Consider the following 21,264-nt stretch of genomic DNA (forward strand, 5'->3'; position numbering starts at 1 on the left):
ACCGATCAAGCTTAACCCCAAAATCTTTCACTGTCTCCTTTGGACATGGGGCAGGGCCTAAGTCAGGAGGCCACCACTCAGGTGACCAGAGGAGCGGAGCATCTCCAAAGAGCATGACCTCCGTCTTGCCCACATTGCACTGTAGGCAATTGGAGGTCATCCAGCTGGATATGGCTCTCATTCCTGCAGCAAAGGAGCTTTTAACTACTGGTGTCATGGTCTGCAAAGGGAACAAAAGCTGGGTGTCGTCAGCGTAGGATATTGGTGTGAACCCGTACTCTCTCACAATTTCAGCCAAGGGGGCCACATACACATTAAACAATGTGGGGCTTAAGCATGAGCCCTGTGGAACCCCCTTGGTGAGCTCCCTAGAGATGGAAAAGTGGAAGCCTAATTGAACACTTTGTGAGCGGCCAGTGATGAAACACTCTAGCCATGATAAGGCCACTTCGTCGATCCCTACCCTCTTCAGACGACTGATAAGAATGTCGTGTGACACCGTGTCGAAGGCAGCAGACAAATCTAACAGCACCAGAATCATGGAGCCTCCTCTATCCTGTGCCAATCTTGTGATTCCAACTATCTGACACAAAAGAACACAAATAAAACACTTTCAGAATACAGCTCAGTATGGTTTTTTATTTCATTCTCCAGTCAATTAATTCAGCAAAAGCTGGTAGAGAGTAACAGCCTCAATGAGTTTCCATTGCACGTCATCGAAATCTACAGATTGAAAAAACAAAAACAAAAATTAGCTGGTAATAACAGACCATCATATTCATGACAACAAAACATATTAAGTGTAACAAGGTAAGGTGTTTTGGTCGTTGCCAATCTTGTGGTGAGTACTAATTGCGGTGAGGATGCAGTTCAGCTGCTCTATTGTGTATTTGTGGGTCAAATCTTTTTGTTATCATTTTCAGAAAATGCAAACAGTCTGCGCCGACCATCAAGAGCTAAACAATGTCCAATGTAGGGCATTTGTATGTTTTCAGTTAACATGCATACATTCCAAATAACAGTATTAGCCTCCCTTAAATCCTCACCAAAAGTGCCCCCATTCCATCGCCATCCCGTTAGATGTCCACGACAGCACTCAGCAGATCTGGAGCATAATCTGTTTCTTTTATGCATTCCTATTAACTTCCCACATTTGGGCTTGATCCATCAATTATATGATTCTGATTTAGTGATTTTAAGCCCCCTTGGACAAGTGATATTCACTCATGGTTTCCACATTTATGCAAATTGTCCTTCCTTCCCTTCCTCTGACATAGACATTTTCTCCATTCCTATAAGGTTCCAAATCTTGTATTACTGAGCCTTCTAACTGGGTACCTCAGCTCCACCCCACATAACCAGCAACGCCTGCATACCCGCACAGAGGGGCAGAGTAATCAGACACCACCTCGGAGAACGTGCTGTGTATGATCAAGTGGCTGATGCCCCCAAGATTATGTAATCAGGCAATCCAATCAACGTAACGTGTTAAGCTTCAAGGGCCTCATTTGTGGGATTTTGGCATAGGACAGCTAGGGCCGGACTGGGAACCAAAAACCGGCCCTGGCAGAGTGCTCTGGCAAACCCCCACACCATGGGGTGCTGCTGAGTTCTTTGACAGGGCCGATTTTGTTACAGGGCCGATATGCTGCAAAAACGGCGCTGTAACAAAATCGGCCCCCAAGGGCCCAAAACCGCCCCCCACCCGTGCAGCGCACTGGGGGATTGCCCGGTGCCTGCTACTGCCAGTCCGGGCCTGAGGGCTGAGCAGCAAGGCACCTTGCTGCATTGTTCTACGCTAAAGTGAAAGGGATGAAACGCACTTTAAGCAATAGGGGGCGTTCCTGTCCTTTCTTCCTGCGCGAGAACCATTTCGGCAAACTAGCGCCAGCGTATGCACCTTTTCACCATAGTGCAAGGGTGCCTATGTTACACTCCAGATTGTTTTTTGCACGAAGGGGCACCCTCCTGCACAAAAACAATCCCCAGTGGCGATTTCCTCTTTCCATGTGTGTTGCAGATTGCAGCACACATGAGAATAAGGATGAAAGGAGGAGAAATTAACATATTTTCCCTCGTTACACTTCATCAAGAGAAGCGCGCAGATTTGGCACCTTCCCAGGTTTACATCACTTTGTTCAACTGAGTAGCGTCAAATTCCATGGGTGTTTTGTCGAAAACCCCACCACAACGCCCATGGAATGCACCCCAAGGTGCAGGGTAAGGCGACGCAGCGGTTTGCGCTGCATCACTTTACTCATGAATAACAAGGCCACTCAAAGCCATTCAGGGTGACTTTGGATGGCTCAATTAATCGAAATGAGAGCCATGCATGCATCACACATGCACCACTTTACGTGGTGCAAAAGGGGTGATGGGCTCGCTTAAATAAGCCTGCAAGTCTATATCTTCAAGTACTTCTGCCCATTATCTTATCAGCCTCTGACATTTCCACATTAAATGGATCAAAGGGTTTGTATTTCCACACCCCTCCAACAGACTGCACTATTACCCCTTTTCAATTGATAGATCCGTGGTGGAGAATAGTACCAATGTACTGCTATGTTATGCTTTTATTTTCAAAGTTTTAGAGAGCGGGAACAAGATCCTTACGGATATCCAGTGCTTAATTTGTGCCGGTGCTTTCCGGTGCTTAGCACCGGCACTTATTTCTTAGGGCCGGGTCTAGACAACATATTGACTCACTTAAGTTCACAAGGGTCTTCCCGATGAACGCCGTAAATTATTTCAAATTGACTCCAGCATGCTTTAATACGAGGCCCATTCAGCCTCTCTGGGGAGGGACTGCCTGCGAGCCCCCAGCGGAACAGTGCCTGACCATGCTCCTACGTAAGGGCTGATGACTGAAAATCATTCTGAATCTCCCTAACTGTAAAGACGTCCCTCCTGCTTAAAAACACAGCGCAGCCCCCAGGGCAGACTCAGCCTTCTCGAACAAGCACCTCCCCCCACTCTCTAACCTCCGCTCCCTCTCCGCTTCGCGCTTCCTGCCCCTGTCATGGTCCTTAGTGACGCCACTGTAATAGTGGGGGAAAAAGGGTATTTTGTTTTCTAGAGCTAAAGTAACCACTGAACTACATGCCAGACGTACCATCATGGATTCAGATCAGATTCCCCAAAGCGTGGCTGAATGGCAGCCTGCCGTCATGATTCAAGGTAGTATCTAATGGCCAGACAGGTTGTTGCTAATTGCGCCGGCGCCGCAGGGGACGTCACTTCCTGCTGACGAAAAGCTAGAAGTATTGAGGAAGGCGCTGCTTCGCGCTTGCTTGTTTGCGGGTCGCATGAATTGCAGAAAGCTGGAAAAAAACCTGTTGTGAAGTTGCAGTAAGTGAGACAGAGGGGTGCAGTGCAGCCACCGGGGTGAGTATGTGTGTATTCAATTATTTGTATTGTACACACAAACTGCAAATATTTCATTTGGGGAGCTGCCTGCAGTCAATGGGGCCGCCGTGTTACAGAACTTGCTGTAGCTCACAAATTCTGCCCTGGAGATACGGCGGCCCGGGCTCGGAAGAACTGTGTGTTCGTAGGCCCCTTAATATATTTTCGTTTTATATCTCAAAAGCTCCGGGGGTAGTTTTAAAGCTTGTTTCTCACGGTACTAGCAGACAACTTTGTATGTGAGATGCGCAGGTCTCAGTCAGATTGTGAGACTAATAAATGGTGCAAGTGGGGGGCGTGGCTAGCCGAGCAGCGAGATGGCCGCTCTCTGAGTAAGCTCCGCCGGCTACTCCAATTAATCCTCTAGTTATCCTGCTCCTGGTGCCTGCAGACCCCCATTCCTCCCGGGTTCAGCTCAGTACACCCGGGTGATCCTTCAGCCCGAGTTTGGAGCGCGAAGGCGACTCTCCTTGGAAGCGGAGACGGACTGAATTTTCGCCGACCGGCGCGCTGATCTTGACCCTCACCGGAAGTGCCTCTTGCTGGGAGCCGCGAGACACTGTGGGCCGCAGCTGCGGAGGCCCCTGCAGCTTGGGCGGACTTCGCGGAGGAACGTCGCTTGCCGCGACACTGCCGCAGATATTTTCCCGGTGGACCCCCGCTGCAGCCGACAATGGACTAAGCTGGTGAGAGGCTGTGGGGTGCTTGCAGAGACTGACACGGCTTGGCGGGGCCGGCCGCGTCGTGGCGGAGGGATCCGGCGTCCACCTGAAGCGGCGCTGACCTGTGGGGGGCCCGGTGACGAACGAAGAGATCGCGCCTGCACCACCTGCATTGCTGCGGAGGCCGGAGAGGAGGTGAGAAGGGGCTGCGGCGGGACGGGGTTAGCTTGGTGATCCTCCCGCTTCGCCGCTTCGCCGCTGCGCCTGGACCTACCGCAGATCTTAGACTGAGCGGAGCGGGCCTCCGCACACACGGTGGTGTGCCTTGCAGCCCTGATCCCCTGGAACCCCTGGGCTGCGTTCTTCCTGCCCGGCGAGTGGATTCCCCATTGAGCTGCGGGAGCCCGCCATTTTGAGCCCTGAGGAGGCCCGCTCCGCGCACTGCAGTTTGGTGAACTCACTGGCCACCTGCGGCTATCCTCAACGCGGCTGGCCCGAATTACCGCGTTCGCATCATCACGCCTGGCGCGCCCTGACACCACCTGGACAATCACGAGCAGACTGAGCACTTGCTGACAGTGGCGCTAGATAGGTGCTGCCCCATTGCGTGGCCGGCGGATTTCTTCGGACTGCGGAGATGGGGAAAAACGACGCCAAACAATCTAAACTAAGCTTTGACAACAGAAAGCCACCGAAAAACACGGCGATGGAGTCGGATAATGGCGCATCGTCATCGCAAGGTGCTACCCCGGACATTGACTTTGGGGCACTCATCATGGAGGTGAGAACCAGCTTGAAGAGCATAGACGCCAAGCTTGATAATATGGCCGCGCAACTTGAATCCGTGAAGGCTAAGGTGGACACCCACGAGACGAGACTGGACTGTCTCGAAAATAGGCAAACTGAATGTTGCGAATTCCAGCAACAGGCCAAGCGACATATCACGACACTGGAGCGGGAAATCGACAATCTGCGCGCCAAGTCGGACGATTTGGAAGCACGTTCCAGAAGATCCAACATCCGCATCACGGGCATTCCGGAGACTACCAATACAGGAAAGATGGAATCGTTTGTATCGGGCCTCCTACATGACCTGTTCGATCCAGATCTGTCCCCGGTTTTCACGGTGGAAAGAGCGCACAGATCCCTTGGGAAAAAACCCCCGGTGGGCGCCCCTCCGCGTCCAATGCTGGCTAAACTGCTCAACTACCTGGATAGGGACGTCATTCTGCGCTTGGCGAGAGAGAAGGGTAAGATCACACACCAAGGCAATCACATCTCCTTCTACCCGGATTTCACCCCACTGGTGCAAGCGGCCCGTAAAGAATTCCTGCCAGCAAAGAAAATTCTGCTGCAAGCTGGCGTGCCCTACTCTCTCCTATACCCGGCAAAGTTGAAGGTTCAACACGAAAACACCTCCCACTTCTTCACTGACGCCAAGTCTGCCCTCAAGTTCGCCAAACACATTTGTGCTGGAGCCAGGAGAAAATCGCCAAGACTTGAGGAAGCTTCAGACCACCTCAGTGACAATGACTGAGGACACTACGACACTCACCCTGCACGGCTGCAAATTTACTCTTTGCCTCGAAGTTGGGAGACTGAGTTAGCCTTGCACACAGGTCTGTTCCTCCCGAACTGACTCACTGGGGGTAAGTCATTGAGACGCTTTTGAGCGCCAAATTTAGCTGCTGCCACCGCGCCTCCTTTGGGACATTGGTTGCTTGCGGAATTTGTGGACCAAGGGATGGGGGCACTGCTAGAACCCAGGAACTCTATAGTTTGACTGTAGCCACCCCGCGTATACGGGGGTGTTTGCCGAGCGCACCACGCCTCATGGGGTGCCTCCCTTTGTTGTTGATGTTGGGGTATTTCCACGCTATGCGTGCATGTTTCTGGGATATGTCACGACCTAATTGGGGGGTTGCTGAGGGAGGGGGGTGGAGGGGGGGATTTCACAAGTTGCGAGTTTTAGTTCTTATCTGGTGCAATGTACTACTACACATGCCTATATATTTGCGCGCTGTGCCTGCAGCTATGGTGTCTGGGTGCCCGTCTGGCCTTCGGGGGCGGGGATATGTGGTGGGGTTTCGACGCTGTCAAGCATTCTGAATGGGGGGTATCAAACTCTGGACTTGGAACATTAGAGGCCTTGGGGACTTCAAGAAGGCCCGTTTGCTGCATGGCATGTTGTCCAGACACAATGTCGATATTTGCTTCCTACAAGAAACGCATTTGAACGTGACCCCCTCACCTCGATTGAAAAATTCCAGATGGGCTCACGTCTATTCTTCCATCTACTCCAATTATGCAAGGGGCGTTGCCATACTCATTCGCAGAGGGTTGGATTGGCGGGAGTACTCCCAGGTGCGTGATGTGGAGGGAAGGTATGTCTTGCTACATGGGTCTTTACAGGGACGACCCATTGTCCTGGCTGCAATCTATGGCCCCAATGTGGACGATCCTGACTTTTTCAGAAGTGTGTGGGCGAAGATTGAGTTGCTGAACTGCCAGACGGTTGTGCTGGGGGGTGATTTCAACATTGTATTGAATGACGACATGGATCGTAGGGGTGTGAGCAGACCACAGCATACTAAAGCGCGTCAAGCGATCTTTGATGTCATGAATGAGGGTCTGCTTTTGGATGTGTGGCGAGCTAGGAATCCGGGAGTCAAAGTGGGGACCTGCTACACCTGCCATAAGGCTGCCTGGTCCAGGTTAGACTTCTGGCTGGTGTCTCCTGAAGTTGCGACATGGGTGTCGAATGTTGATATCATGGCTAGATCACTGTCAGACCATGCTCCGTGTATGTTGGAACTGCGCCCCCCCGACACTATACACAGGGCGTTCCAATGGCGCCTTCCCCCACACGTGCTCACAGACCCAGTGTTCGTAGAGGAGATCAGAGATGACATCACTAAATATTTTGCTGAGAATGCTGGGTCTGCCACATCTGAGGCTATTGTGTGGGATGCCTTTAAAGCTGTAATCAGAGGTCAATGTATAGCACGAAAAGCAGGGGTCCTACGCACCATCAGGGACACGTTAGCTAAACTTGAGGGGGAACTGAAAGACCTTGATGTTGCTTTTAGCTCTGACCCGTCGTTGGAGACTGCTGGTGCTCTAAAAACCAAATTACTGGCCTTTAGTGAGGAAGCGGAGCGGGAGGTGCGATTTCTGGGGAAACAAGCTGAAGCGCGCAGATATGGGGAGGGGGACAGGCCGAGCAGGACCCTTGCCAGGCTGATTGCTCCTCGCACACAATCAAACTATATCCACACTATTTATGACAGCTCCGGACACTTAGTGATGGGCCAAGAGGCTGTGTTAGGCGCCTTCGCGGACTTCTATGCTACCCTATACACCTCAAAACAACCCACGACACCGACGTCACTGCGAGAATTTCTTGACTCCATAGCACTCGTATGGTTTAACAACAACCACAGACAGTACATGGACCTCACCGTCACAATACAAGATATCGCTCAGGTGATTAAAAGCATGCCGGCCAATAAAGCCCCTGGCCCAGATGGCCTGACCACCTCCTTCTATAAAACCTATGTAGCTGAACTGGCGCCGAGACTACACTCCGTATTTGTCGAGGCTCTTGAATTAAATTCCCTTCCAGACTCCATGCGTGAGGCTCTAATTATTACACTACTCAAGCCGGATAAAGATGAACAACAGCTAGACTCCTACAGGCCCCTATCTCTTATAAACGTTGATGCTAAAATATACGCGAAGGTCATTGCAGATAGATTACAACCGATGTTGCCTATGATTGCGCTTCCAGATCAATCGGGATTCATCCCTGGCCGTGCGACATCACATAATCTCAGAACTATCTTCTCTGTCCTTCACTATTTACACCCATCAGTACAGGCGGCGGTGGTGTTTCTTGACGCCACCAAGGCTTTCGACTCCTTAGAGTGGCCTTACCTCTTTAGTGTCCTAGGGCGGATGGGCTTCAGCCAAAACTTCATGACCCTGATCAAGCTCCTCTACACGGAACCCCGAGCCCGGGTGAGTGTTATTGGACTCGTCTCCAAGCCATTTAGTGTCTCAAGAGGTACCAGGCAGGGATGTCCTCTATCCCCGCTCCTCTTTGCGATTGCGATGGAGCCGCTTGCGGCTCGAATAAGGCAACACCATACCGCCAGGGGCATTGGATTTAGCGCTAGAAGCTTACTGATTTCGCTATACGCGGATGATGTCACCTTGTACGTCCTAAATCCTAAAGATAACCTGAGTCCGCTACTCCGCGAATTTGTAAGATTTGAGGGCCTGGCGGGGGTATCCATCAACTGGTCAAAGTCAGTAGCCTTCCCCCTGACGGAGAGCACTGATCGCCCTGCTCCTGACTACCCCCTCAGATGGGAGACGGAAGCTGTCAAGTATTTGGGCATCTGGATCAGCCGAGATGTGCAGGAGTTGTGGTCGCTGAATTTCGGGAGGGCGGTGGACTGGTTGGAAGGGAAGGTCGAGGTCTGGAACAAATTACCGCTGTCCCTGGTCGCGAGAATTGCACTGGCTAAAATGGTGGTTCTCCCCAAATTCTTGTATTTGTTCGTAAACGTACCACTGCCTATGACAGCGTACTTCCACGCTCGTGTCCGCTCACTGCTGCTGAAGCTGGTGTGGGCCGGCGGTCAGGCCAGAGTCTCCTGGGACCTACTCACGCTTCCGCTCCGACAAGGGGGCCTGGGTGCCCCGGACTTGAAGCTCTACTCCCTCTGTGCGCAGGCTCAGTTCCTGCATTTCTGGGCCTACCCCACTCCCTACCAGCCGCATGCGGCGGTGGAACTAGCAGTGGTCGCCCCCTTGCCACTACGAGTGGCGCTATACGGAAAAGTTACATGCCCGTCGCGTGAAGTAGACACAGTGGAAATGGTCCGCTGGACCTGGCGCGAACTTCAGAAAAGGGCCGGACTCTCCCTACTTTATGCGCCAGCCGTCCCCCTGAGGGGTAACCCGATGCTGCCTTGTTTGACAGCAAGAGGTGACGTCCTCACTATCCGTGGAAATCGACTTCTCACCTTCGCTGACCTATATCCTGATGGCACCTTTTTCGAGATGCCCGCAGGTGGGGACGACCAGCCCTACTCGTTTGCTGACACGTTACTATATCATTCCCTTAGGGAGTCTTGCAAGAAGTTAGGACCGTGTTTCCCGGAGGAACCTTGCACACTAGCCGCCCTCCAAAACTTGCTTTCACGACCTTCCCCCAAAAAGCTGGTGTCCAGACTGTATAACTGCATGCAGGAACAGGCCCCGGCGACGGTGGCCACGGCCAAGCATGCTTGGGCTGCGGACCTGGAGAGCCAGCTGCCGGACGACACATGCGAGTATTGCTGTACGCAACTCACAGCCCTATCCCCAAATTATCGGTTGCGGCTCATCCACTTCAAATTCCTACACCGATATTACCGCACGCCGACACTATTACACCGTATGGGCATCCGTGAGGACGCCTCTTGCTGGAAGTGTGGGGGTGAGGGTGCGTCCTTTATCCATGTGGCTTGGAGCTGCCCCAAGCTGAGTACATACTGGTCGGAGGTCTTCACTGCCATCAATCACATCATACATAGGAATGACTCACCGTCCCCACTACTGGGTCTGCTGGGGTACGTTAAAGACACTGAACCCTGCGACAGGAAACTGCATGCATTACTCCTTTTATACGCCAAACGACAGGTCGCACTGCACTGGGGCAGACCGGCCCTCCCCTCTTTCGAGAGTTGCATTAGAGATGTGACATACGGCCACACACAACTGACGCACTACTGGGAGACCATGCCCACCGCTTCCAGACCTACTGACATATGGGGCCCGTTTATACAGTGGACTAGAGAACGCACGGGTTCAGACACCCCAGGTACCTCACGTGCTACGAGTGTTTCAGACGACATGGGCTGAATGTGCGCACTGCGTAGATTAATGATTGTAATCCCATGGACCCGCGCTGCCACGGACAGGCCCTGCCCCGACGCACGCTCTGCGTTTGCTGCCCCCACTGACCCCGGTTATATCCCTGGCCCCCCCCTCCCACTGGCCCTCCTGTGGCCTAATCATTGCCCCTCCCCCCCCCCCCCACACGCCCTCTGGCCTATACGTGCACAGAAAAGATGCCATCGCACGCCCGCCCTGACTATGGCTTGCCCTCTATCTGGATGATCCGGGGCAGACCCACGAGACCTTCTTGTTGACTGAAGTGTTGTATGGCTGCTGTCTCTACGTACTTGCACCTATGTTTGATGTTTTTGGTTTAGCTTGTTGGGGGGTCATGTTGGGAGAAAAATGGTGCTGATAGACACATCCTTTACACATGCCGCTGCAGCTGGTGGTTGACCGCTGCTTATCTAGGGGCGGCTTCATTGTCTTTCAAATGTCAGAAGCACTGTGAGAAAAGTAAGACCGTTTACTCGCTGAAGTCGCACTGCACACACTTAAGATTTTATTGTGTTGCATGTTTACCTCTGAATGCTTAACCCGGCCGGATGAAGGCCTCTGTTCTGTTTTTCTGATGTTTCTGTATAACCTGCCTGATAGCGGCCTGCCCCCGGGTTGTTGGCGTGACGCAGTGTGAATCTTCTCTCTCATTTGTTTGCAATAAATGTCTTACAACAAAAAAAAAAAAAAAGAAAAGAAATGGTGCAAGTCAGCGAGCTAATTTAGAACGCATCTGTTGGTAGAGGTGACAACCCTTGTAGTTAGCACCTGTATAGATGAAGAGGGACAGAGTAGTAATGTGCATGCTCATAACTAATAACGTCCAATGTAAACTAATTTGTATACCTCACAGATACAGCCTGCACATACACACACTTTAGCACGTACCTCTGTTGCAACACCTTAAAAAACCCCACAAATGGTATACACACCAGAAAGGGTCATACCAGGCTCTGAAAGAACAGAGAGAAGACAGGATGTCCCTGCCACACACAATGGAAAATTCTGTAGATGCCCCTTTCGAATAATGCACCATCTTACATAGACTCTGCCACAAGTAGTCCGGCACGGATGAAGTTTGTGAGCTCAGCTGTCCATTAAGCCTCATCATTTACCAACAAAACTCAGGCACGACCATGCACTCCATGGGAGACACGTGTTATGCATATAACACATGTCACAACCGCGATTACTCTGGCAGAAAGACAGCTAACCCTAACGTGGACCTTCATCAACCCAAGTGCTCACATATGGTAGCATAGTACAAATCAGCACCGCTCAAATCGGCTTCTCAAAATGTTTGTCGACACTGCAAGCATCAGTAAGATATACACAGCCCTTTTATCAGATCTGCAAATAATAGCCTCGCCACATACATCACACATGCAGTACATCACCCACATCAATATATCACAACTACTTCCCAGAAGTATACCTGTAATAATTACTACAATCGGTAACATGACATATCATGCTAGGAGGAAGAAAGCAGACTTCGCAAGTAGGTGAGCACAAAACCACTCGGTGCAGAGCCCCAGCCGGCCACAGACTTGTTAAATTATTTGTATTGTACACACAAACTGCAAATATTTCCTTTGGACAGCTGCCTGCAGTCAGTGGGGCCGCCGTGTTACACTACTTGCTGTAGATCACAACTTCTTCATGTTTGGGCCTCGCACACCCTTCCTGTAGGGCCGGGTCCCATGTGGACAGAGAGAGGCCCTGGAATACTGATACAATCCTGATTGATTCCGTCAGGGCGGGGGCCTGCCCAGTGACTAGGCAAAGGCGGGCAATCTCTTATAATTTGTTTTTCTGCTGCCCCACCTGCCAACTCTAGGCAGACGTGGCAGTGAGAAGAGTGTTGTTGGGGCCTCACATTCCATTTAGAATCGGGCCGGGTCCCACCTGGGACAGAGATGCCTGTAGAGATGCTCTGAGCAGCATCATATAATTGCGAATGTGGGGTTCGAGGCAGGGACAGAAGAGGTGGAAACATTAAAACTGAAGAGGGCAGCTTTGCACTGCCAGTTCAGGCATTATTTTGGCCTATTAAAGAGGTAACACGTGGAGCAGATATTAATAGGGATTTTTTTTAAAGTACTGTGTTAGTATTTATGTAGCACGTCCCAAATTATAGGATTGAGACACTTTTGGAGTGTTGAGTACACAGGTGCCCCTTCGTGTTAGCCGATGATATAGCGTTTATACTCTGGGCGCCCTTTGGGTGCATTGTTGATAGGGTGTTGATTGTGGTACTTTGGATGTGTTATTAGGATCGATTGATGAGCTTTACCAAACTTCAGATGGTTTTGAATCTTTATTGATTCATAGCAGCTGAGATCCGCACTAGCGTCCCTCGGCTGGTAGTTCGTCGGGTGGGCAGTTTTGTTTTCAGCAGAACCCTTTATTTATTTCAATGTGGCAGGAACTTCCGGGTTTTTCTATTGAGGAAAATATGTAACATAGGTGCATTTTACGAGAAGGCTATTTTAGGTACAGCTAATGTAGGGGCACATCTTCATCTTCATGTACTTGTCATCTGGGAAACGTTGAGGAGTTGTTTGTATTGCAAGGTTTTCCATTTGTCTGGCTTTGTTCACTACAGAAGCTGGATTTTTAACATGCCCCCTCCCACCCTCAATGCCCTTGCATGTACGGGTGCAGGCTGAATTTGGGATGGAACGGGATGCTTTTCATTAGATGAAAAAAATGTAATGCTGCTCTACTGGGCGGGTGGTGTTTGTGATGGATTTCGCATCATTCTTGTGTTTCTTTCCCATTCTATTCTGCCCTGCATTAACTGTGGGAGTTCTATACTTTTGTTATCAGAGTAAAGCAAGTTTACTGTTGAGGTGCATTAGCATAGAAGCTACGCATGAGTGTCATGTTTTGCTGCTGGACACGATTGAGGTGCATTGTGCACAATGCTTATCTTGTAAAATATTAAGCGCTGGGGCCTCAAGAATTTCTGGGGACTGTCAGCGCATCCTTATGGCAAGGTTGCTTGATTTCCCTCATTCCTATTTTGCACCCCGCTCCACTTCTTCTCGCTCTTGCAGGTGCTCTATTCTTCGTCGTCCTTTTCCAATCATCTCTCCCCCCTTCTTTCTCCCTATTCTGCCCCTCTATTGCTATTTCTGAGACCAGCGCTGCCCCTTACTCAGTGAACTAAATATTCCTTTACTTGACCTTAATTTGTGATTCTGGAAGGTCCTCTGTATCACCTTTTTAACAAGTCTGTTCTGTCTTTATTTGCATTACTAATTATTTATGAATAGATGACAGGTCTAAAACAGATTCGAATAGTCAGTAGGCTTTTTTTCTTTCTCTCTCTTTTTTCTTAATTTTTATTTACCTTAAAATAGAAATCCCAACCATGCCTGTAAAATATTGCCCACAGGAGCACAACAACAGTGTTTAAGTCAAAATACGTAAAATTAGTCAGAAGCGTATAATTTTTAGGTGTGAGATGGTATGTAGTTGTGTTGGTACTGTCATTGACAGCTCTGTAGGGGCAATGGGTGGTGCAATCTGTCGTGAGCTCCCGAAATGGACCCTGGCACTTATGTTTTTTACCAATTAAGCATTGGGGTGGAGCAATTAGAGTAAGTGGGTGGAGCCACTGGCGGAAGTGGGTGGAGCCTAGGAAAGTCGGTGGGGCCTCCGGGGGAAATTGAGCACCTGCACTTCATATTTTACAAATTAAGCACTGCGGATATCAGAGCGCTTTACACACAGAATGGGATAAAAAGGCAAAGGAATGATTAAACAAGTCATTTTGTGCAAAGATTGGAAATGGTTATACAATAGAAACAAGGTAAGGTAGCAACGGTTCATAAGTGGTCAAATATATATAGACATTGGAGGAAGAATAATGAGTTCAGAGATTTCTTTAGTCTATATTCAGGTAAATTTAGCTAAGAGGAGAGATTTTACTTCTTTTTAGAAGGATGCCGTGGATGAGATAAGTCTGATTTCTGGAGGGAGGGCATTCCAGACACTGGGCGCCATCCCTGAGGAGGAGCGTTTGAAATCAGACTTATCTCATCCACGGCATCCTTCAAAAAAGAAGTAAAATCTCTCCTCTTAGCTAAATTTACCTGAATTTAGACTAAAGAAACCTCGTCACTCATTATTCTTCCTCCAATGTCTATATATATTTGACCACTTATGAACCTGGTTAAAACGTCCTTCCATTCTCTGCCAGTTATCACCCCATTTCCCGTCCCCAGCATTTCTGCCCTGCGGTTTCATGGGTTGACAGCATCATATTTATAAATCTAGGGCAGAACCCGTTTCTCATCGCTAGTATTCATCTCTCAAAAGGAGTCAACCATTGTTTTATATATTTAGTTATAAATTGTACTTGTAGGTAGAGTGACTGATGTCTGAATTTATTTATGCAAATAATTTCTACAGTGAATTGCAGTGTCAATGGTCTGTTAGGTCTCTGGACCATGTGTGATACCAGGTAAAGTTAAGGACAGTTTCGGGGCAAAGTTCTGCAACTTTTGGATGCTACTAATTAACGGTCTCGGTGAGCATTTGTGGAATTAATAGGTCTCAATTTCTCTCGTGAGCCTGGTGATGTCCGAAAAAGTGTCAGAGGCTTCCATGTGAAGGGCAGTTTTCAGGGTATTTATGTGGGTAAGTATGTGGTTTTACATAAAACAAAACTAGCACCAAACCAATAGAGAGAATATTGACTAATGGGGGAGCCCCACCCCTCTTTCTTCACCACTGAGGGTGTGCTCCTTAGTATTAGCACAATGCTAGTGCTTACTGTGGATCATTAAATGTGACAAAACAGGCAGAAACACTGTTGCCACAGGTTAACCTTATTTTAAACCTGCTCCACTTTAATATCATGATTACTAGGTGCAGAAACTCAATACAAGATTTTATTTTAAATTTCACTAGATTTGGCCCTAGGTTTGTGTAAATGTGACATTTATAAAATACTAGCCTGTGAGAGGAGCTCATTGATCCTGGAGCCCAGCCCTTATGTGATTTGTGTCCTGGGATTTCGGCCTGCCACTCAAAATGCCATCACCCGGGCCATTTAATCCAAGGATCCTTTTTGACCCAGCAGATCATTCCCAGGGCCCTTTTATTCAAATGATCCTTTGTGCTGCTATATACTATCCCCCAGGGACTTTTGTCTTTTGTCCCTGTTGGTCCAAAACTTAGTTAAGCCTTTTTCAGCTCCGAGACCCTTTTTGCCTACTAAAGAAGAGCTCATCTTGTTGAGCAGAGTTTTGGAAAAGACATCTCAATATTTGACCTACACCATGGGGAGAATCTCATGTCACCTAGCTGTCCTACTCACAGTAATCATTTGACTGCAACAACAAAAGGCATTTTGTATTAGATTCAGGGGCTACTAGCAATTTCTTAAATCTCTTCTTGCAACCTCCTAAAAAATTCCTAGAATTAAAAAGGATAAACTTGACCCTATGTGAGCCGTTTACAGCTCAGATCTCTCATCAGGTTTAATCCAATATCAAACTACACCTTTGTCTTTTGTTTCTGAAAAAGGTTACACTGAGACACTACCTTTTGACCTCATAGAGACTTATACCATCAGGGTGATTTTAGGGGGTGCCTTATTTGCATCTCCACAAACCTCATATTGCTCTGCGTCTCGTGGCCTTTGCTTTGTGGCATTGTCGATCTACATGTTATACAACCACTCAAGACCTAATATCTTCTTTGACCTCTGCTGTTATGGACCAGAGTTCCTGGACCTAGCTATTGAATATGAAGACTTCAAGGATGTTTTGACAAAGAAAGGTCCACTCAGTTACCTCCCCATAGGAGGTAAACTGTAGAATCGATCTTATTCCTGGGGCCATTCTGCCCTGAAGCAGAATTTATGCCATGTCCGATTCAGAAAATCATTATCTAAAGAACTATTTAGATGATTTACTAGAACATGGTTACATCCACTATTCTTCCTTACCTGAATCCTCCCCATTGTTCCTTGTCTTTTAGAAAGAATGACAAATTAGGCATGTATTTGTTACAGGGCTCTTAAAAAAGTCATATTGAAAAATCGATAATTTTACCCTTGATCCTGATTCTATCTGATCAGGTGTGGAATTTAACCATTTACACCAAATTGGACATGTGATGGGATTACCACCTCATCAGAGTTAAAGAAAGCATTGAAGAGATGATTGCCTTCTGAATACATAATAATGTTGTGCGGTCTCTGTAAAGCCCCAGCAGCATTCCAGTTCTTTATTAAAGAGATCCTAAGCGACTTATTGCACAAATGTGTCATTATGTACATAGATGACATCCTCATTTACTCCAAGAATTATGACTGACCATCTAACTCACATTGGGCCATTTTACAACGTCTCAGTGAAAACAATCTGTTTGCTAAATTTTTTAAATGTTCCTTCCACACCTCCACAGTAGAATTTTGGGGTTATATTCTCTCCAATCAAGGCATAACTATGGATAAGAAAAAGGACGCTGCAATATTGGATTGGCAAGCACCTACCACCATTAAAGAAATACAGAGCTTCCTGGGGTTCGTAGATTTTTATAGGCGATTCATTACACATTTTTTTAAAATTATTATCCCCATTACCAGGCTTTGGAAGTAGAAAGTACCTATCCACTGGTCCAATGAAGCTGATCAAGCCTTCTCCTTGCTTAACTACAAGTTCACATCAGCGCTGGTACTTCGGCAACCCTGATCCATTGCAGACTTTTTTGTCAAGTAGTGGTGGGGAAGAGGTTCTTTGGCAGCAAGATAGTTCTACAGGACACATGCATCTCATAGCTAACATATCTAAATGCTGTTACCCGTATAACAAAATTACACAATAGCTTAGAGAGAGTTATTCACCATCAAGTTGGGTTTTCAAGAATTGCAATATTACTTATTAGGAGCTGCTAATGCTGTCATGATATTTACAGACCACAATAATTTGCATTTGTTTTATTCTCTCAAGGCTTTAACACAGAGGAAAATGTGGTTGCTAATGGTTTTTAGTGATTTTGATTTAATAATGACCTTTAATATAGGGACTCTTGAAACATAAGAAGATACGCTGTCATGGTGGGGGATATAAAACCCAAGAAATGGACTTCGTGCCTCCAGAATATGACAGGAGGCCCTTTAGATTGACATGGGAGAATGGCTGACTGATGATGGGAATAGCATACAGTATGGCCTCTTTTACCATTAAACCTTTTTTATTTCTACCTACCCCAGATCTAGTGGAGGAAGCTTTATTCTGGGGTCTTGATACTCCTCTTACTGAACATCCAGGTATTTAGAAAACTATAGCAAATTGCAAAAGATAGTACTGGTTGCCCAGCCTGTCTAAGGACATGAACAACTATGTTTATTTTTGGCCAACACGCATCGGAAATAAGACTCCCCACTCAGCACCTGTAGGACTCTTGTATCTTCTCTCAGTACCTACATACCCATAGCACAAAATAAGCATGGATTTTTTCACAGTCCTTTCCTCTTCCAGCAAACACACTACAGTCTGGGTAACAGTAGACCTGTTTTCTAAAATGGCCCCTGTGTACCCGTAAAGAAACTCCTCAGATCAAAATATTTGTCCACTCTTTTCTCTAGAGATTTTGGGTGCCACTCAGTAGCAGTGGCCACCTTGCTTGAGCGCAGTATAAATAATGAGCCCAAACCGCGATGCCCTGTACGACTTCATCCCTTTTGGAGAGAGTGGTTCTCTCTTCCCGTCCTTGGTTGAAAATCTGCATTCACACTGAAGACCTCCAGCCTGGAAGCCTGATTCTCTGCATGATGTTGCCACAAGCTCCTTACCTGACTGTTTGGGTCCTCTCCCTCGGTGAGCCTTCTCATCTGCTTAAATTCTTCTACCTGAGAGAGAAAAGGGAGAAAGAGCAGTGTTAAAATGCTTTTTAAGGATTCCGTACCGAGCTAACTGGAAATTAAACAAAGACTAAGATTAGTGCACTAGCTGATGTTTTTTCTTTTATTCGTGTTCAACTATCATTGAGATTTCCTAAAAATAGAAAACATGGCATCCATTTTAATCTAACATAAGGAACTAACTTGTTTATCCTCTCCTGCACAGTATTGTGAAAGAGACTAAGTTGTTCAAAGCAAATTTCAAGCAAGGAGGGTATCTACCCCAGATCCTGAAGTAAGGGTCAGAACCCCAAGTAGAGGTTAAAGCTAATAGACTGTAAGTACACAGATATTTGTACTGAATGATTATTTGTGTGTAAGGAGAATTGATGCACAGTAACTTGAATACTTAATGTAAACTAAGGTCTCTCTCTCTTGTGAATCGAGGTTTACAGCACCAATCTAAGATGAGCAATGGTCTGACAGAAGACACTCAACATTCAGATTAAGTGAAGTATTTCTGGAGGCTTCCCTACACAAGATCTTGATGTCAAGGATCTTTCTCTTTCTTTCTTACCTTCACCCCTTCCCTTCTAGGGACACTTGCTGATTTGGGGTTGCAGACCCAGTCGGAATTCGTCTTAAAGAAGAGTGACGTCCAGCAACATCCCTGCAGCCAAGTATTCCAAGTGAGAGGCCTTAACAGGAGGCCAAAACACAACTGCCTTTTTCGCTTGGACTATATGGACCATAGTGATCATATAGACACTTATGATTTAGCCCAAGCCTTAACAAAGGAGGCGCCTAGTGCACTAGACCTGGCCAAAGCCTTTGCAGACATGCAAACCAATGTCCAGACCTTACAGCAGGAGAATCAGACAATCAGGGATGAGTTAGGTATCGTTCGTAGCATACCCCTTGATTAAGTGACATAGGAGCAATACCAAAAGAGATATTCCCAATAATTCAACCTTCCCATTTTGGGAACCCAGATCATAAGCCCATGTCTTTCCTTACCCTTGGTAAAACCTCGCCTGTGAACGTGACCATAACAAACCCTACACTTGCCCCTCTAGTCCCACCCGAACAATGCTTTGAGGTCAGTTTCAAATTTGATGCCATCTGGAGACAACTTCAACTGCAATTCTTGTGCAAGCCTAGGGCATTCACTTACGATGCAAATAAAGTATGATTTATTATTTCCTATTTTTCAACTTGCAGAGTGCAACTTTTCACCCGTGAGGCTATCCAGGTACTGTCCAGTCATCTGGTGATGAGGGCTTGAGTGATGATGCATCTCACGTATTTGGGCAGCCACTTCAAAATCTTACATAATATGTGTAGGATAAAGACGCATGAGGATGACACTGTGCTGACTTGGGCCTTCTTGGTGAGTTTGCTGTCCAGGATGATACAGAGGTTCCTGGCGTGCTCAGTTGAGGTTGGAGTGAGTACCAGTTCTGTGGGCTACCAGGAGGCATTGTACTGGGATTTGTCGCTGCCGAATATCAAGATTTCCATCTTGTCTGTGTTAAACTTGAGACAGTTATTCCACATACAATTGGCAACACTGATCATGCATTCATGGAAGCTGGTTTTGGCGGCAGTTGATATTTCGGAGAGGGAGAGTTGACTATGTTTGACAAGGGTGGACATGTAGATGTTGAAGATGGTGTGGCTGAGTGATGAGCCTTAAGGAACTGCACAGATGATTGGTTTGGATTCTGAGTTGAAGGGTGGAAGGTGGGCTTGATGTGTTCTGTCAGTGAGGAAGGAAGAGATCCATCTCAGGGAAGCACTTTTGATACCAATGCCCTGGAGTCTGGAGATAAGCATGGGGTGAGAGATGATGCTGAAGGCTGCTGAGAGATTGAGAAGGATAAGGACAGCTGTCTCTCCTTTGTTAAGGACGGCACAGATGTCAGCTGAGGCCTCAATCAGGGCTGTATCAGTGTTGTGGTTGCTCCAAAGGTGCTGTTGGGTGCAAACAGGCTTGCCTTTTGTGCACGCTCAACGGATCAGCAGCTTGCTCGCTGTGCAGCCGCACAGCAGCTACCATTAAGCAGGTCCTGGGAGGTGTGAGGGGCACTAAGAGGCAATGGGTGGGGCTAGCAAAAAGGTGGGAAGGAGAGGTGGAGGCAGGAGCAGGCGGGAGAAAGGGGCAGGAACAGGGAAAAAAGGGGCAATAGTGGACTAAAATGGCCCAATGAGGGCAGAAAAAAGCAAAAAGAGAGCAAAAAAGAATGTAGGAGCAAGGGGGAGTATGAAGCAATAGGAAAAAAACTGAATTGGAGAGTAAGAAAAATGGGTGGAACATGGGTGGGAGCAGCAGCAAAAAAGGTGGGTGAAAGAGCAGGAGCAGCAAAAAAGGAAGAAAAGAGAGCAGGAAGAGGCTTGAGAAGAGAGTAGTGTAAAAGCAGGAAAAGGAAGAAGAATGCAGCAAATGAGACGAGGCCTGGAAAAACATGGATCCTGGAGGTGGTAGAGGGCCAACACAGGTAGGTGGAGAGCTGCATCTTGTCTGAGGTTGATAAGGCAGAGTCCCAGAGGAAGGCAGCTACCACAGGGCGTTTTCCTTTCACTAAGAACACTGCCTTCATGCATCCAATGATAAAGACAGCTCTTGCTGTCGGCAGGGTGTGCAGTATGCTGTTTCTCCCTAAAAAACTCTAGTTTGCAAGTTGTTCTACTCTCCATGTTCTCCTACTGGGGCACATAGTAGTATGTTTTGAAGTGATAGGCTTAAGATGATATTTTAACTATGTATTAAATTTTCATATGATATTTTAACTGTATGAAATGTTCATTTTATTCACGTTGTTCACAAAGTGCCTTCTTGTTGTGTGATATCCTGTGAAATTATTTTAGATTTGCTAAAAACGAGTTCACCCTGTTATAAAAAATTCTTTTAATGTAAAAGTGTCTCTTCTTCTTAGTCCAATGTGCGTGTGTTTGATATTGTTCCTCTTACTACGGTGGTCCTGATCCTCTTGCAGGAATTGTTAGTAACCCAAAAGTAATAACTCTCCTTTAACTAAGTTTTGGGTTGGGTCTGTAGGGCTACGATTAACCTGTCTTCCACATTTATCACTGGTGTATTGAACCAAGTTCACCTGTCAACAGTGGGTGGAAAGGTAAACCTTGTAGAACTATGCCAAAGTCTTACTTTATGTCACAATCTGGGCTAATCATTTGCTCACCTAAACATGGCATTTAAGGAGATAGCAAACAGCAAGTGAAATTCCCTCTTTGCCAGTTCTTAAATGCTTTCTCTATTCAAGTACCACAATTTAAAATTAATCATAGTTCTCTAATAATGATGCAAACAAGTAATTGACAGATGTTTTAAAAACTGTACAATGTACACCATTCACTAATTTAGACAAG

At 47.3% G+C, this 21,264-nt stretch overlaps 1 protein-coding gene across 9 annotated transcripts in view; it reads right to left on the bottom strand.

Annotated features, from left to right (window-relative positions):
* Window positions 1-619: 619 nt before the first annotated feature.
* The window catches only part of LOC147698863 (uncharacterized), a 171,392-nt gene continuing 150,747 nt past the window's right edge, over window positions 620-21,264 (bottom strand). For all 9 annotated transcript variants that reach the window (XM_086935472.1, XM_086935473.1, XM_086935471.1 and 6 more), the window contains 2 exons: window positions 17,830-17,886; window positions 620-723 (listed from right to left, as the gene is read on the bottom strand). In XM_086935472.1, the coding sequence (XP_086791598.1) occupies window positions 17,873-17,886 (14 nt within the window). In that variant the 3' untranslated portion in view covers window positions 620-723; window positions 17,830-17,872. The remainder of the gene's footprint in view (window positions 724-17,829; window positions 17,887-21,264) is intronic.

The sequence above is a fragment of the Lissotriton vulgaris genome, chromosome 8, assembly GCF_964263255.1.
Source record: "Lissotriton vulgaris chromosome 8, aLisVul1.2, whole genome shotgun sequence".
NCBI lineage: Eukaryota > Metazoa > Chordata > Amphibia > Caudata > Salamandridae > Lissotriton > Lissotriton vulgaris.